This window comes from Ammospiza caudacuta, chromosome Z (assembly GCF_027887145.1).
Source record: "Ammospiza caudacuta isolate bAmmCau1 chromosome Z, bAmmCau1.pri, whole genome shotgun sequence".
Classification (NCBI taxonomy): domain Eukaryota; kingdom Metazoa; phylum Chordata; class Aves; order Passeriformes; family Passerellidae; genus Ammospiza; species Ammospiza caudacuta.
In genome coordinates, this window is record NC_080632.1 from 45160162 (window position 1) to 45176364 (window position 16203).

The 16203-nt window shown below is 37.6% G+C and overlaps 1 protein-coding gene across 2 annotated transcripts in view; it reads right to left on the bottom strand.

Moving 5' to 3' along the window:
• Positions 1-2487: 2487 nt before the first annotated feature.
• The window catches only part of TBCA (tubulin folding cofactor A), a 23625-nt gene continuing 9909 nt past the window's right edge, over positions 2488-16203 (bottom strand). For both annotated transcript variants that reach the window (XM_058823765.1, XM_058823764.1), the window contains exons 2-4: positions 13305-13410; positions 6351-6437; positions 2488-3647 (exon numbers count right to left, since the gene is read on the bottom strand). In XM_058823765.1, the coding sequence (XP_058679748.1) occupies positions 3567-3647; positions 6351-6437; positions 13305-13410 (274 nt within the window). In that variant the 3' untranslated portion in view covers positions 2488-3566. The remainder of the gene's footprint in view (positions 3648-6350; positions 6438-13304; positions 13411-16203) is intronic.

Sequence of the window (16203 nt, forward strand, 5' to 3'; positions counted from 1 at the left end):
TTCAGAAATGTGAATAGGAAGTCAGAAAAAATTAGTTAATCTGGTCCTTTCATTAAGGAAGACCATTTTCACCTTCTTTGCATCTTGTGTTGTAATGTGCAGTGCAACATCTGAAAAGTCAGGTAAGTATCACTGAATTGTCTCCTTTGAGGGGACTCTGGGGATCTCCTCTGTGCTGTATTCAAAGTCATTAATTTCAGCTGTGTAACAACTCTATTGTATTTTTGAGTGAGGAGATAAGTGTTGTTGAGCAACTATGAATGCTCATCCACCTTTTGATGGCTTTTCCCTAATGTGTAAATATGAGGCAGGATCAGTGGTCCCTGTGTCGTGAGTGACTGAGCTGCCTGGTCAAGAGAAGACCTCTAGGAAGGCAGCTCCAACAGCCTCCAAGGGCAGTCTCTTCCAGAGCTTCATTTGTCTTAGTTGCTTCCTAAGGAAGGAACCTGTCCAATATGTTTTCCCCTCATTGTAACTCAAGCTCATTGCATCTTACTCTGTCTGCCAAGAAAAATTTATTATTTTCCTCTGTAATTATGTTTACGCTTGAAGATTATTACCACTGCTACCCTCAGTACTTTCCAGGCTAAAATGTCTGGACTTGTTCCTTCTTTTGCACAAACCATTTTTCAGTCTTTTTAGTAGTTTTCACTGTTTTCCTCTGAATCCTTATTTGTTTATCTCTTTTAGTTGCAGCTTCTAGATAAAACCTTTCTAATAAAAAGGGGAGTGTAAAGGTTGTTGCCCATATCTCATGAGCTAAACTAATGTTTTGCATGTAATACACTAAAATTCTTCTGTATCTCTCAGAACTGGTGTCCAGCATTGACTTTTTCCTATGTTGGTGCAGTAGAAAATTGCTGCTGCCATGTGTAAGTTTGCTTTATTTTCTTATTTAAATGTGTCCTTACTAAAAGAAGTATTTTAAATTTTCTCCAGTTTGTCGGGAACCTTTTGATTTCTGATACTGTCCTTGAAGATATTGAACACCCTTGTATCACCTACATATTAAATGCACAGACTTGCTATTCTACTTCTTTCATCATACAGGTCTGTTGAAGAGCACTGTACCTTTTGGGATGATCAGCTCATCCAATTTTAGTAGTAAATTTGTGGTGATTGCCCAGTCTTAAGGAGCTGTGCAGCCACCTGTCACAGTAATGTGGCAATTCTGAAGACCCCAGTCTATTAGGAGGAAGTATGGCTCAGTTATTGAGCCTCTTCCTTGATCTGAACCTCTTGAGTTGGACCAAGGATCCCCACCCCTCATGCCCCAAGCGTTAGAAAGCAGATTGACTGCAGCTTCCTTGAAAGGTTTCACCAGAGATGGGGAAGGTGGGTTGCCAAAACAGGATGTTGTTACAAGGAAATAGAAAAGCTCTGTGTGGTTTATGCTTTTTGTGGATTTCACCCAAAATACTTGTGTACAGTTAGCTCCTTCTAAAGGATGTTGGCAGTCTGAAAACATGCTGCCTTCAGAAGTTAGACAGTTCCAGAGGCATCTGAAGACAGTATTTTCAGGTGTGAACATACCTTGATTTTCATCAGGGAGGCTGGCTACTTCCTGTACTACAGAACATGCTCATTTTTAGAGAATTTAGTGGTAGGGCAGAGTATCATCTTTGGTCCATGATGCAGTAATAGGGAGCTAGGAAATGGCTTGGACAGAGACATATTAGGCAAACATGAGAAACCACTCACCCTAGAAACTACTGCACTAAGAAACATTTCCTAAAGCTTGTGTGGTAGTTAAAGGCCATGTGACTTTCATTCTAAATGCCACCTTAAGCCATGTGACAATCCTACTTCCCTTCAGCCACTACAGGTCACACCTGTTTAGCTTTCATATGCATTTTTTGTGGTACTCAGCAACTGCACATAATTTTTGTTTGGGCTTGTTTTCCAGAAGTGTGTATTCTTTCTTCTTCTGAAGAGCAATTTTTATTTTAAACCCTACTTTACCCAGCAGACTTGGCATCTCCCTACACTTCTTTTCAGCTCAGCATTTATTCACCATACTCCACTCACTCAATGGCTGCAAGCAGACTCGTGCTGCAGTCTCTCAGCTGAGACACATGATCCACTTTGTGCACTCCAGCCACCCTTCCCAGTGAAGGTGGTCATTCACAGACTCGTCATTCAGCTGGGTGAATGAGTGTCCAAAGACGGATGTTTTCCTCAATAGCAGTTCATAAGTGCTGTGACCCAGCAGTGTTTGCTTGGCACTTCCATGCCTACAACACAATGCTGGCAAGAAGACAGGCATGTTCTCTCATGGAACTGTACTGTCAAAACAGGTTTCACCTCTTAGCCCTCTATGGTACTGGTCTGGGATCACTTCAAAAGTAGATAATTCTGACTGATCCAATCAGGAATCTTTTGGTGTTGATCTTCCAGAGCAGTGCTTAAGAGAGATGGAGAAGTAGACATTACTCTAAATGTGCTTAAGGTACATAAATAAGTACTGAAACAGCAGTTTACTCAAACTCAGGCAAATTAACAAAGAATTTTATTGAATATTCAATTTAGCACCACACAAAAGGTACACTGTGCTTTGTGTTGCCTTTAAGAAACATGCCAGAACACTTTCAAACTAGAAAAACTAATGTAAAAAGCTTTCTTGTTTATCAACAGAACTTACTATTTGCTTTAGAGAAGCTACTCTGAAAAAACCACAGCTTTTGTACATAATGTTTTAATGGTCTTCCGGGCAGACTAAGTGTTGTTCCCTTACCCATTAGTTCCCCTTAGCTCCTCTTTTGTGTCCTGGGATTTGAATTTTGTTCAAAAACAAATATCACTTAGGCCAAAGTGCTCTCAAGAAAAGCATTCAGTCCAGAACTCTTATTAGCAGATGCAACTCACAATATACTAGTCACCTGCTAAATCCCGTTTCCCGAAAAGCAGAAGAATTTTGATGCATGGAAGTTGTATGAACTGGGCTCAACTTAGTGCCATGCACATTGAGAAAGATCTGGAGTCAGCTCTTGCCTTGGACTCAAAGATAAACAAGGAGTACATACTTGATAAAACTACAGAAAAATTGTACCATAAAAAAAAGGTGACTGGGAAGGGTAGTTTGTTCTACCTTCTCTTTCAGTATAGATTTTTATGCTGTAATGTATATTATTTCAAATATAAGGTGCTTCTGAAGCCCATGTTGGGGGTGGAACTAGATGGAACCTTTCCAACCCAAACTATTCTATAAAGATGTTTCATTCTCAAGTAATTACTGGTCCCTCACATAGCCAAACTTTGTTTCTTAGCCTGAACTGTTCAGATTTAAGTTCTCTATATTAACTAATACACTTACTTTAAATGGGCTCTCTTTTTCTTTTTTTTTTTTTTTTTTAATTGAGGTGAACTGGAAATATATCTATTTTGCCCAAATATGGAACACACAAATGTTTCAGAATATTCTTTATTTGATGCACCTTGCAGTTAGAGAAAGCTCAGTTTGCATAAAGGGAACTTTAGCAAGTTAACAAAAGTAGTAGAGCCATAGTCAAATGAAACTGTGGAATGGACCCCGTGCTAATGCATGTAAGGAGAGAACTGGAAAACAGCTAGGCTTCCAGCTTCACTGACTCCAGTATGGAACGTGCTTCTTTATACTCTTCAGCTTCTTCCAATTCTTTTTCATTTTCCTGTAATCAAAAGCAACATTTTTGAGTACCCTGAAAATAACTGTTGTGGAATTAAATTTAAGAAGGTAAAAAACTGCTAACAAATAAGGCGAAAGCTGAGGTACTAAACAATATTTCTGTCTTACCGGCAGCATCTTCTACACCTCTGAAGTGGACGGACTACAAAACAGGGGCTGGGAGAGCCAAGTCCCTCCCACTGTAAGTAAAGATCAGGTTCATGACAACTTGAGGAACCTGAATGTGAGGTACCTAAGTCTGTTGGACCTGACAAGATGTTTCCCAGAGTCCTGGAGGAACTGCCTGATGCAGTTGCCATGCTTCTCTCCATGACATTTGAAAAGTCATGGCAGTCAGGTGAAGTCCTTAAAGACTGAAAAAAGGGATTGATCATTGTGGACTATATGGTCCCCCACAACATCCTTCTCTCTAAATTGAAAAGAAGTGGATTTGATGGGGAGGCTCTTCACTGGATAAGGAATTAGCTGGATGGTCACAGCCAGAGAACTGATCAGTGACTCAATGTTTGGATGGAGATCAGTGACCAGCGGTGTCCTTTAGGACGCTGTACGGTGACCAGTGTTATTTAATATCTTCATTAATGACACAGAAAGTAAGGTCCATAAATGCGCAGATAACACCAAGCTGAGTAGCTCAGCTGATGCAACTGAGAAATGGGATGCTATCCAGAGGAACCTGGACAAGCTTGAGAAGAGGGCCCATGGAAAAATTCGTGTGTTTTAACAAGACCAAGGGCAAGGTGCTGCCCGTGGGTCAGAGCAGCCCTGGTACCAGCACAGGCTGGGCATGAACAGATCCCAGCAGCCCTGCCCAGAAGGAATTGGGGGTGCTGGTGGCTGAGAGGCTGGACATGCCCCAGCCACGGGCACTGCCAGCCCAGAGAGCCACACGTGTCCTGGGCTGCATCCAGAGCAGGGTGGGCAGCAGGGCAGGGAGGGGATTCTGCCCCTCTGCCCTGCTCTGCTGAGACCCCACCTGCAGGGCTGCATCAGCTCTGGGCTCCCAGCACAGCAAGGACAGGGACCTGCTGGAGGGAGTCCGGAGATGATCAGGGGGCTGGAGCACCTTCCTTTCTGGACAGGCTGAAAGTTGGGCTTGTAAAGCCTGGAGAAGAGAAGGGCTCTGGGCAGCCCTCACAGCAGCATTTCAGTGCTTAATGGGGGCCTACAGGAAAGACGGGGACAGACTTTTTAGTAGGGCCTGTTGTAACAGGACAAACAGTGATGGTTTTAAACTAAAGGAGAATAGATTCAGGCTAGATAAAAAGAAGTTTTTTACAGTGGAGGGTGGTGAAAAACTGGGACAGGTTGCCAAAAGAGGTGGTAGGCATCATGTCCATGTAAACACTCATTGTCAGGCTGGATGGGGCTCTAAGCAACCAGATGTAGTTGAAGATGTTCCTGGTCATTGCAAGGGAGTTGGAACAGATGATCTTTGAAGGTTCATTCCAACCCAAACCGTTCTATGAAATGAGGACTATATAATTTTTGAAAACACACATTCTATGTTACTCAAAGCACAGGTAAATTCTTTTGTCCTGCTTAAGGTCCCTGATAATGGCTGTCATGTGCAGGTGGATTTGACCTATGCACACCTTTATTTGGTAAGTGTTGAATATCTAAAATCAAGGGACGAGTAAGAACAAACTTCAGATTACTCTTCAGATTACTCTAAGAGTACTCTTAGAAAAATGCTTAAGTAGACTGACAACTGAAAAACATACTAGGATACAGTACATTTCAATAAATGCATTGAAGGTGAGCTAAGCACAGAAAGAAACACATGAAGACTTCCAAATTCTTAACAGCAATAGTAACTGTCCCCATTCCTTGTTTTAGGTTTGCATACTATGGATCAACAGCACCATTTTTGCACACCACTGAAATTTAGACTAACTGTTCAGTAACTAGTTGAGTGACAAAAAGACCCTAAATCCTGCCAGGCACTGAGAATTCATTTTGGCAGACTACCTGAGATTAGGACACCTTGACTTTTCCATTTAAAAAGTATTTGCATTTTAGCCATCACTATATCTGGGACATAATTTAGGATGTTTATTTTTAGCCTCACAATACCATTTATTGTGCACCAACATGTGTAGCTGAATTCTTGATGAGAAGGCAGCTTTTAGAATAAGCATTATCATCTTCAAACAGTATAGGTTCAGTGAATCTATTGGTACAACATACTCTTTATTCCTAAAGGTATTTTTATCTTAAAAAGCAGGGCAGTACTGCTCACTTCACTAATAAAACATTAAGCAATACTCAGCAAGGATTCCTCTTATTTGTCCATAGCATAATAGGAGTAGTAACCAAAGTACTTGACAATTTCAGTTCCATACAAGCATATTACATACATTTATACTATCTATAAAACCTAAAGTAGGTGAACTGATTTTTCTGACGAGGGAACTAGCACAGGAGCTCTGAATCCATTTTCACAGCCTGGGATAAGTGTATGTTCAACGTACATTACATTAAGGACAGCTTCTAATACACACAATCTCCACAGACTGAAGACCAAGTCTGCAAAGACTGCTATCTAAAGCAAAATACTGGTATCTTATAGGATGCTGGTCTTGGGACGTACAGAAAATTCTTTAATCCAGTTTTTATTTGCTATAGTTGTTTATCCAGGAACTGCAGCACTTTTTCATCAGTTGGGGTGTGATGCAATACTCACTAGTAGTTGAGTAAGCTCTGCATGTGCAACTTCTAGTCTGCGTTGGCAGTCTGGAATCATCATTCGTGATTCTTGTAAGATCTCGATCTGTGAAAATCAGAAGACAATGAAATTAGAATATGCTCCAGATAGAAACATTATCTTGTAGGATAAGTTTTTACTCTGAAAAATCAACAATCTAGTCATTATCTAGGAACTTCAGAACAATTGCACGTATATTCTGAACAGGGTAAGAATTCATTTAGCATAATTGCTTAAAACTCTGTTAATGTAGAGCACATTTCCATTTACTCTACGCTTAACTGAATATCAAGTATTAAGTGCAAGACAGTATTCAGAATAATCTTTCCCTTGGCCAAAAAGTACAGCTTAGTAAGGTTTTCAGCATTTGTTAAAAAGTCTATTTAGAACAAACTTTCTCCTGCTGTCATGAAGCAGCTTCATCCAAAAGGGGATCAGCTGGTTATATAAATATCTCCTGCATCTTTTGGGTAATAAAGAAAAAGATAATACCCCATAGAGATAATTACTGCATGAAAAAAGTTATTGAGTTATTGATCACATTGTGTGCAGACTGCAGGAGGCTCTGACTGAAAGACAAAGGTAAAGAAAAATGAAAAGTAAAGACCAGCAGGCTCATATTTTTGATGCTTATCATGCATAAAAAGTTATTACATATCCTTGTGCTTCATTTTAGGAGAAAGATTATTCTCACCATGCACTTTGAACAAAATTACTAAACAGGCACCCCACTGAATCTGAAAATCCTGCCACCTCCTAAAGAAAACAACGTCAGTTTTAAGAAAGGGAACATTTATTTCATGGAGCATTTCTGGATCTGAACACCAAACACTGAGAAGAAAAGATGTGCAGAGTTGTTCAGTAACGTTACATCTATTTAGGAATTAAAATCTGTTAGATATTTAGATATGAAATATCTCCATTCAGGATAACCTGCAACAGAAAGCCTTCTCTTTAAATTGCTTTTTTCTTTCTGTCATATGCTGAAAGTCATTGTAAAAGGATGTTAAGCTGTAGTTAAGAATGCATTTATGTATTCAGAAAGGCTTTGTGTAACAAGATGGTATCAGCAAGTTTTTAAGTGTCACTTAGACCATTTGGTTTTGAGAGAAAAAACTTTAGTTTCTAATTTTACACTTTAATCAGTCAATGTAACAGCCATAGAATGAGGTGTGCCATAAACTGCATGATATGATGCCTTTTGCTTTATGTAGTAGAATACCTACAGGAGTGAGAATATCCAATAATTACTTCCTTGTGCCACACAGATATGAAGTATTTGTGTGTTGTAAAGCTTGTTAAACAGATAACATGAAATTAGTAACTTATTTGATATGTGCCATTAGACAAGTGACCTGGAAGGCATGTAAATCTTGAATCTGTAAGCTATAGTCCTGCCTGCTCTAAGAAATAAACAAATCTACCCAAATAATTTGATTCAAAACAATATTTGACTGATTTCCAAACAGCTACCCAAGTTTTATTTATATGTGCCAGTGATGCAATGATAAATAAAAATGTGAAAGATGATAAATTCTAGAACTATATTCAGTAGGTGCAAACAGCTGGAGACTGTACTTTTACAAATATACATAGTAAAGTCAAAAGTTCAAATAATTATATAAGCTTTTTGACTGGATTTTTGAAAGTGTTTATTCTTTAAATTCTGTACAAATTCTGCCCAACTTTCAGACAGAACTGTAAGGGTGACACGCACGATAGCCACCCAAACTCCAATGCCAGGCACTGCAGCCATTTCCATCCCTGTGAAATGCACTGCAGCAACTCAAATTCCACTGACCAGACCAGAGCAATTCCAACTTCAGCTAAAGACTATTATTTAACCCCAGCCAGCAATTAACTATCAGGCAGCAGCTCACTTGCTCCTGCCTCCCGCCTAGTGGGAGAAGACAACAGGAAGAAAAGATAAACCTTGTGGGCTGAAATAAGAACAACTTAATAACTTTTAAAAATGCAGTAATAATAATGAGGGAGGGAGAGATTTTAGTTTTATCAGCTACAAAAAACAGAAGCAGAGTATGTTGATTTAGGTTTTTTTTCCCAACTGACCCACATCTAACCAAGAGATTTAGAGATATGTAGATCCACAAATAATGTGAAAGAAACAAAAAACTCCACACCAAAACAAAACAAAAAACCCCAAACAAATTCCATGGGGTTCTCCTTGCTCTTAGAAGGACACCCTGTTATACTACTGGGATACAGGTTATAATGCCAGTAGTTTCATGTGAAAGGAGTGGTGTTCTGAACAGAAAAGGTAGGCTAAAAACCATGACAAATGTAAATATGTCATATATGTACCAATTATATACAAAAAAATGAATATATAGTCTAGCTTTTAAATACTGTCACATAATCACTTGCCTGTTTTCTATTGCACAGATAATCCTAACAGTATGGATCTACTCAAAGATGGCAGAGGTAAGGAAAAGACATAGAAAATTGTTTGCTAAAACAAGTGCTACTGGTTTGAACTACTTTTCCTCAAGAAGTCTGTAAAGCACTTAGAATCCATTGACTGATTACAGCCACATCTGGTAGAAGGAGAAGGACTAAAAGAAAAAAGTAATCTCTAAGTAAGATTAGTAGCACACAATAAATAATCATGCTAAAGCTACTGGTAGGCTAATCGATATTTGTAGCTTAAATCCACACCATGGCAAAACTTCTCATCTCAGTAGTAAACAGGAGTAGTATCAAAGTACTGGGCCTTGGTAATATCGATGTACTTGTCCAGGATTGTGGTGTAGGGATCTATGGAGTAGTAGAGCATAGATAATGTAGCAAGAAGCTAGGCATAGGGAACTCAAAGGAGATACAGCATTAAGGTGAATATGGACACAAAAAAACCCATAAATGCAAACAAGAATTGTAGGAAACACAATTTTATGAGTTCTACTTGCTTTCAAGCCCAAAAGAAGCTTGAACTATCCACAAATACAGGATACAACAGCACACTTGCTGTAGGCAAGTTGTCAAATACATTGATCAAAAGACTCCTGAAAGACCTTGCAATAAAAAACTGGGGAACACAGTTTGGTTTCTACAGTGCTTGAGTGCTTCAAGAAATGGCCGGGTGTCAACAATGAACTACCTACTGCCTCTAGCATGAAAAGTGATGGAGGAGGAGAAAACCCTCTAGATGTAATACCTTGGTATTTCAAATGAGTTTTCTTTGCAGCTCCTCTCAGTTAAGATCCAATCCTGTTTCTTCTAAAGCAGATCACTTTAGGAGAGTAAAAACGTAAAGTCTAGAATCCAAAAGGTACTATATATCTGCCTAAATAAGAAGGAAAACACTCTTGGAAAAACAGAAGGGGAAAAGGAGGATCACAGTAATGCTTTTTCATAATTTGGTTTCTTTCATCAAGTTTGAATGCATCTTTAATACCAGGCTAGGGATATTGTATGGTATTTGGTACAGAGAATTCCAAGTTGCTGGCTTTTCAGTAAACAAACAGCGCTTTTGTTAAGGATAGTGTCAAAATATATAAGGAGAAGCATTAGGTCTTCACTTGCATTTCCACTGCCACTTTACCGAGGATCTAGAGCTAGAATTCATATTAAACAAAGATCATCTATTCTTAGGGGGCAGAAAAAGTACTTATGCAAATAACGAGACTGATGTAAAACAGCACATTTAATCTCTTCTTACTCAATCTGTGAGAAGAAAGAACTTTGAACCAATCAAGTGGGTGGTTGGATAGAGCTAAACATGTAAAAAGCCAACTAACCAGAATATTTCTTTGAGTCTAAAAAGACATTTTAAAAGTTCTAGAAGATTACAACCTTCGTTTCAGCAAGAATCCACCAATAACAAGATAAGCAGCGAATTACCATCTTTCACATTATTTTCCAAAGCAGCAAATTATTTCCAAATGCATGTCTTTTTAGCTGTTTCAGAAGGCACTCTTTCACTTAACAAAGCAAGAGAAATATTGCAGTTTTCACAAATACTGGAAAAAAACTGTATGAGCAAGATGTACTTTATATACTCTTAGGTACTTTTGACACGTAGAGATTAAATTCTGTGTTAAATCCACTAGATTTTTAATTCATCTAGAAATAACAAAATTCAAGAAGTAACTTGGAACTGTAGAATTACATTCAAAAACCAGAAAATTTACCACTCACTTATCAGTAAAAATGTTGCCAATTAGCAAAACCACCAGAGTATATCTACAATCCCAGAGAGAGGAAACATAGAGGTGTTGCTTTCCCCCGGTTCACAAGTCTCAAAATAAAAGCATGAGCTGTGAAAGGATATTTATTTATATATGAACATCAACAACCACGGTAACACAGAAAGCTACAGGATTCTATAATTAGAGTTTGCACTTGAATGATACTGTGTGAAAATTCTCTATTGAAGTAGTATTATGAAGTCCTGTGGAAAGTCTTCATGTATTGAGAATTGTTATAACTGAGTAGAAACTAAGACTTTATTAAGACAAAATCAGCAGGGAGTTAGAACTACACTACTTCTTGCTGCCCAGAGAAACTATAAGCAGAATTTGCACCTGGTGGGATAAATCAGAAGTATTTTAATATTTATTACCACAACAAAGTCTTCTTGCACACTACAATGGAATCTTCAGCATCTAACAGCATTGCAAGAAAACTGTCCTTTTTATTTTCCTGGTATTGAATCTGCTCCTTATTAAGCAAGTCCTTCTGGACAGTTCAGGTGAGGGCTAGCGTGTAACAACTGCCAACCATCCCACATGGTCACTGCCTCGGCTAGAGAAGACTTGAGTCCACTGGAACCATGAGTTGCCCCAATGCATAAGAAGTTACGAAAAAAATACTGAATCAAAACCTAGTGTTCTAAAAAGGAACTGATCCCTTATTACAGACCAGACATACTCTAAAGACTACATATGCTGCAAGAATGGTATTTTCCACTTTAAAGTGAAATTTTCCATATTCACTTTTGTATGTAAAACTGTATGTTCTTAGTTATAACTAAAAAGCTAAATGAAAATAGTACTACATCAAGAGAAAGTATTGCTTTTAGGTTTTTTAAGAATCCCTGCCTGAACTTTGGATTGATTTATGCATGTATATAAATACATAAATACGCACACACAGACACACACACATATACAATTTAGTCAATACCTCAGCTAAACTAATAGTTAAAACTATTCTCCTGGTCACAAGTGACTGAATTCATTCCCACTCCCCAAATATTACTTTTCATTACCAAAGTAAAGATTACAACTGTATTTTAAGAGTTATGCACCCTAGAATGGGAATTAGAGATTAGCTAGAAGCAATTATTAAAATGGGTAACTACAGGTATTTTTTCTGAAAAAGATCTCAAAGTCTTTACTGTATCTAAAATATTGTTCTGAGCAAACTCTCCTGGAACCATTTAACTTTCATTGAAGTCTCCAAATTTTTAATAACCTAAAATATTAACTTCCAGAATGTAAAGTGCGCTAAATAAACAAGAAGAGAAAACGTCATTGGAGAATCTGATTGCTTTCAAAGTGGATCAGGCAATTTCTGAATGAAACAAGACTGTTTTCTGTGAAGGCTTTTGTCATTGGTCTCTAGAAAGACTTTGAAGTAGTAGGTAACAATTTCAACAGAAGTTCACAGCCATCACTGGTTTTGACTTTCACGATATCTTGCAGGTCACTGTGGAAATACCACGATACAGTCAAATAATCTGATGAATGGGCAACACTAAAAATGGGTATTGAACTCATTAGTTCTTGCTAGAACCAGATCTTCAGAAAGGCTGCTGTTTCGTAGATCTTCAAGTCTCCATCTGGTGAGGCAGAAGACAAGTCTGCTCCATAAATACAAATCTTCATTTGTATACAAATTCTTTATTTTTTTTTTATTCCCATGGCATAACAAAAGCAAGGCAGGACATAGATATATGAACTTAAATATGAATTTACTAAAAAAGTTGGTTTAACTTTTACAAAAAGGCTTTCTCCTATATTTTGCTAATTTTGTATTTGAATTTTGTTTAACCTATTTTTCCATTGTTAAAAAATAAAGACAGGATTCCAGAAGGTTATGTTTATACTATAAAGAGAAAATAATTTTAGTACAGTTTTGATTTCTGTGAAGATTTGAGATAAAACATCTTGGAAATACTTGGACAAAAAACATTATCAAAAGATAACATAGTTAGTTGAAATAATATGAGGACCACAGTGAAACACAGACATTTCACACTTATGTAAAGAATAAACACCAATCTCCCAAACCCAAGTTCCTCTTGTGAGTAGATGTGACACTTTTTCTCCCAAAAGGGTATGTACCAACTGTCTGCAACCACTATCCTTGTGGTAAACCTTCCAAGAAAAAATGTAATCATACTTAACAGTGACACTAAACTGTACTCTTGAGCAGACCAAAGTACAGCATGCCCCCTCCTAATCTATGACTACACTACAAACTCCAGCAGTTTCACACTGCTTTCTTTCTCTGAGGTTTGTGATTTTACCAAAAGGATACTGGTGAGTAAAAAAGGACACTCAAGAGCTGAAATGTTTCCCCTTGATATTAAATTCTGGGCATTCTCATTTTGCTCTAACATTTCCAGTTAGCAGCAAGTACCTGGTTTACCTAAGTCCACTGAGACCATGTATTCACTACAGGTTCTCCATATTTCCAAGAAAGAGTTCATGATGGCCTCACACACAGTTAGTGAGTGACAGTCATTGTGACATAAAGTACTAAGTAATGATATACACACATATAAACTATAATCCTTGTAATTTAACATCTTAAAGAAATTTCTATGGCTGTTTTTATGTCACAATTATAGTCTAATAGTTATATAACACGAGTCTAGAAAAAAGTACAGGAGATTCCTCTCTCTAAAGATGACTATGATTAAATGAAAACCAATAAGGATTTTATAAAACAAGTTCTAGGATAGTTTACCTGCTTCTTAATTCCATAATCATCGCATGCTTCAGCTTTCATTTTTTCAATCTTTTCTTCTTGCTGTTTTGCTTCTTTTTCATACATAATTTTTTCTTTTGCCAGCCTGCAATTAACAACCAAGTAATTGTGTTAGTCTCATTCTATTACAGTAAAAAGTTACATCAGTGAAAACAGCCCCCCACTCAAAAGTTACAGGCCTGGAAGATAATATGCAATTTTATAAAAAAAGGCTTTTAACCACTGCAAGAAAACCCCTGTATCTAGGAAATGATAAATTTAGCTATAATATAAAAAAAGTATTTTCTCCACTTATCTTGATGCTGGTTTGGGGGTCACAGACAAAAGTAACAAAATATAAAAAAAGTATTTTCTCCACTTATCTTGATGCTGGTTTGGGGGTCACAGACAAAAGTAACAAAAGGTCCAGAACTTATATTCCAACAATTTTATTTATTTCCTGTCTATCAAAGGAAAAGGAATCCACGTTTTAATCATAATAATGGACCCATACTTGGGAGCAGGATGCTTTTTGCTATCAAGCATAAATTCAAGAGTAATAGAAATAAGTTTAAAGGTCAGAGGAATATTAAGCTAGTCTAATATGATGTCCTACTGTAACTATTACATTGCAATCCCATTATCAAACTTCAGTATTTGTTACTGCAATTTTGCTGTTGCATCTCCCACTTTATCACACGTATTCATTAGGTATATCTTAGATTATGCAATACTAGATATGAACCAAAGCATCTTTCAGGATCTCAAAAATACTGGAACAATTTCTCTTCAGCTAGATGAGGAGCAGAACAAACATTGAGATACTTCTGCAGACCTGAAATCTGAAAAAAATCCTTCCCCAAACAGGGTAAGATCGACCTATATGAGATTGTCTGAAGGTAATTTAATATACAAAAGAACATAATCAGATTCAAGAAGCAAAGAATGTATTATACAATGAAAACAGAATAAATCAAGGTCTAATAGAGAGCTTCATGACCACATTAGTGCATCAGTGTTAATTAGCTCATAGTTAAGCACCCTACTAGGAGTGCTGAGAATGGACAGGATGCCATTGGGCTGTCAAGAACCCCTGTGAACTGAAGCTGCCACAAAACCACCACTGCAGCTGTATGACCAAAAAAAATCCACTGAGAATATACTGCTAATGCAACAGCTGGAACTCTCCCTCTTATTTACAAGAGTTTATTTGCTGAAATAGCCCAAAGCCATGGCTCCATAGCAGTCAGTCTAAGTTGGGCTGTAGCAGCATGCACCTGAACTTGCTTCACTCCTCATGGAGTCACACAGCCAGAAAGGGCTGTCAGCCTTACAAAGCACCTTCAGCTGTGTGCAGAGCACACACACTGGGTCAATAGACCAGGCCGTTTTCTACACGGAAGCCAAGTACCAGCTTTGAGAAGTAGAACTGGAGACATATTACTAATAATAGAACTGGAGAACTAATTACTAATAATAGAGACACTAAATGAGTGGCTGTAATTCCAACTACTGGAACTAGTTCCAGTATTATTAGCATCAGTAAATATTGATTTAATAGAGGATGAGTTAATTGTTTGATCAAGGTTACCTGATTGAATTCCAGACAGTATGAGTTGCTTTGCTACTTTTAGGTTCCAAAACCTAAAAGTTCATTTTAATCAACCCGTGAAACAGACAACTTTTTCTGAATGAGAACAGCAAATTCCCTTGAGGAGCAAGGGGAGAGGTGTGATTGAACAATGTTTTTATGTGATTCACTTATTGAAATGTGTACCCCATTGGAACTAAAGGCAAGTTATACTTCTGAATGAAACATTTTACATTATTTTAAATTTTAGCCAAAACAAAAGATTCGGTGCATGACATTATTTGTATTTTCACATTCACATCTCCTATGCACACTAACTTTTCAAACTGATTGTTCCCTCACGTAGGTATACTTTCATCAAACAGGGGAAGACTACATGTTCTCACGTAATTTTGAACTTTTGCCTACTTTTCTCACATCTGCATACTTGAGAACTGCATCTGTATTTATTGACCTATTTCTGCAGTAGCTGTCATGTCACAAGAAGAACTTGAAATATTCTGCTTTTAAAAATATATGTACAGGAAATATGAAACATGAGAACATTTTCTGTGACAAATTTCCTGCTGGACTTTGTTCAGAACTCAGATTTATCTAAGTTAATGCTATGCTTATCATTCGTAAGATTGGGATGCTGATATCTAATGCAATTAAAGAAGTTCTGATTTGAAGACATTTCCTGTACTAGATCCTTTCCCTAGATGTCATGAAGCCATTTCTGCTGCTTATATAGCTTGGGGAGACACTAAGTAAGAAGACAAATTGATTTTAAAAATAAAGAGAAATTTCGTAATGGAGACATACTAACACTGAATCACTTCTTAAAAATTTCAGCAGACATCTACACAAAAATACCTGCATAATACTTTTCTCTCTTCTTCCTTTAACCCTTTTCTATCTGGAAAATAGACTGTGGGTTGGGTGGGTTTTTGTTTGTGCTCTTTTGTTCATTTTTTGGTTTTGGGTTTGTTTTTTTTTTTTGGTGGAGGGGTTTTTTGTTTGGTTGGACAGTTTGGGTTTTTTTTTTTAAGATTTAAATGAATACAAACCAGAATCTAGATTGGATATTAGGAACAAGTTTTTTACAGAAAGGGTGATAAAGTATTGGAATGGTCTGCCTGAGGAGGTAGTGCAGTCACCATCCCTGCATGTGTTTAAGAAAAGACTGGATGTGGCACTTGGTGCCATGGTTTAGCTGAGGTGTCAGGGCATGGCTTGCACTCACTCTTGAAGGTCTCTTCCAACCTAGTGATGTGTCTTTATATATGGTGTGACCATACACAGTGAACTGAGTAAGAATAGCTCAGT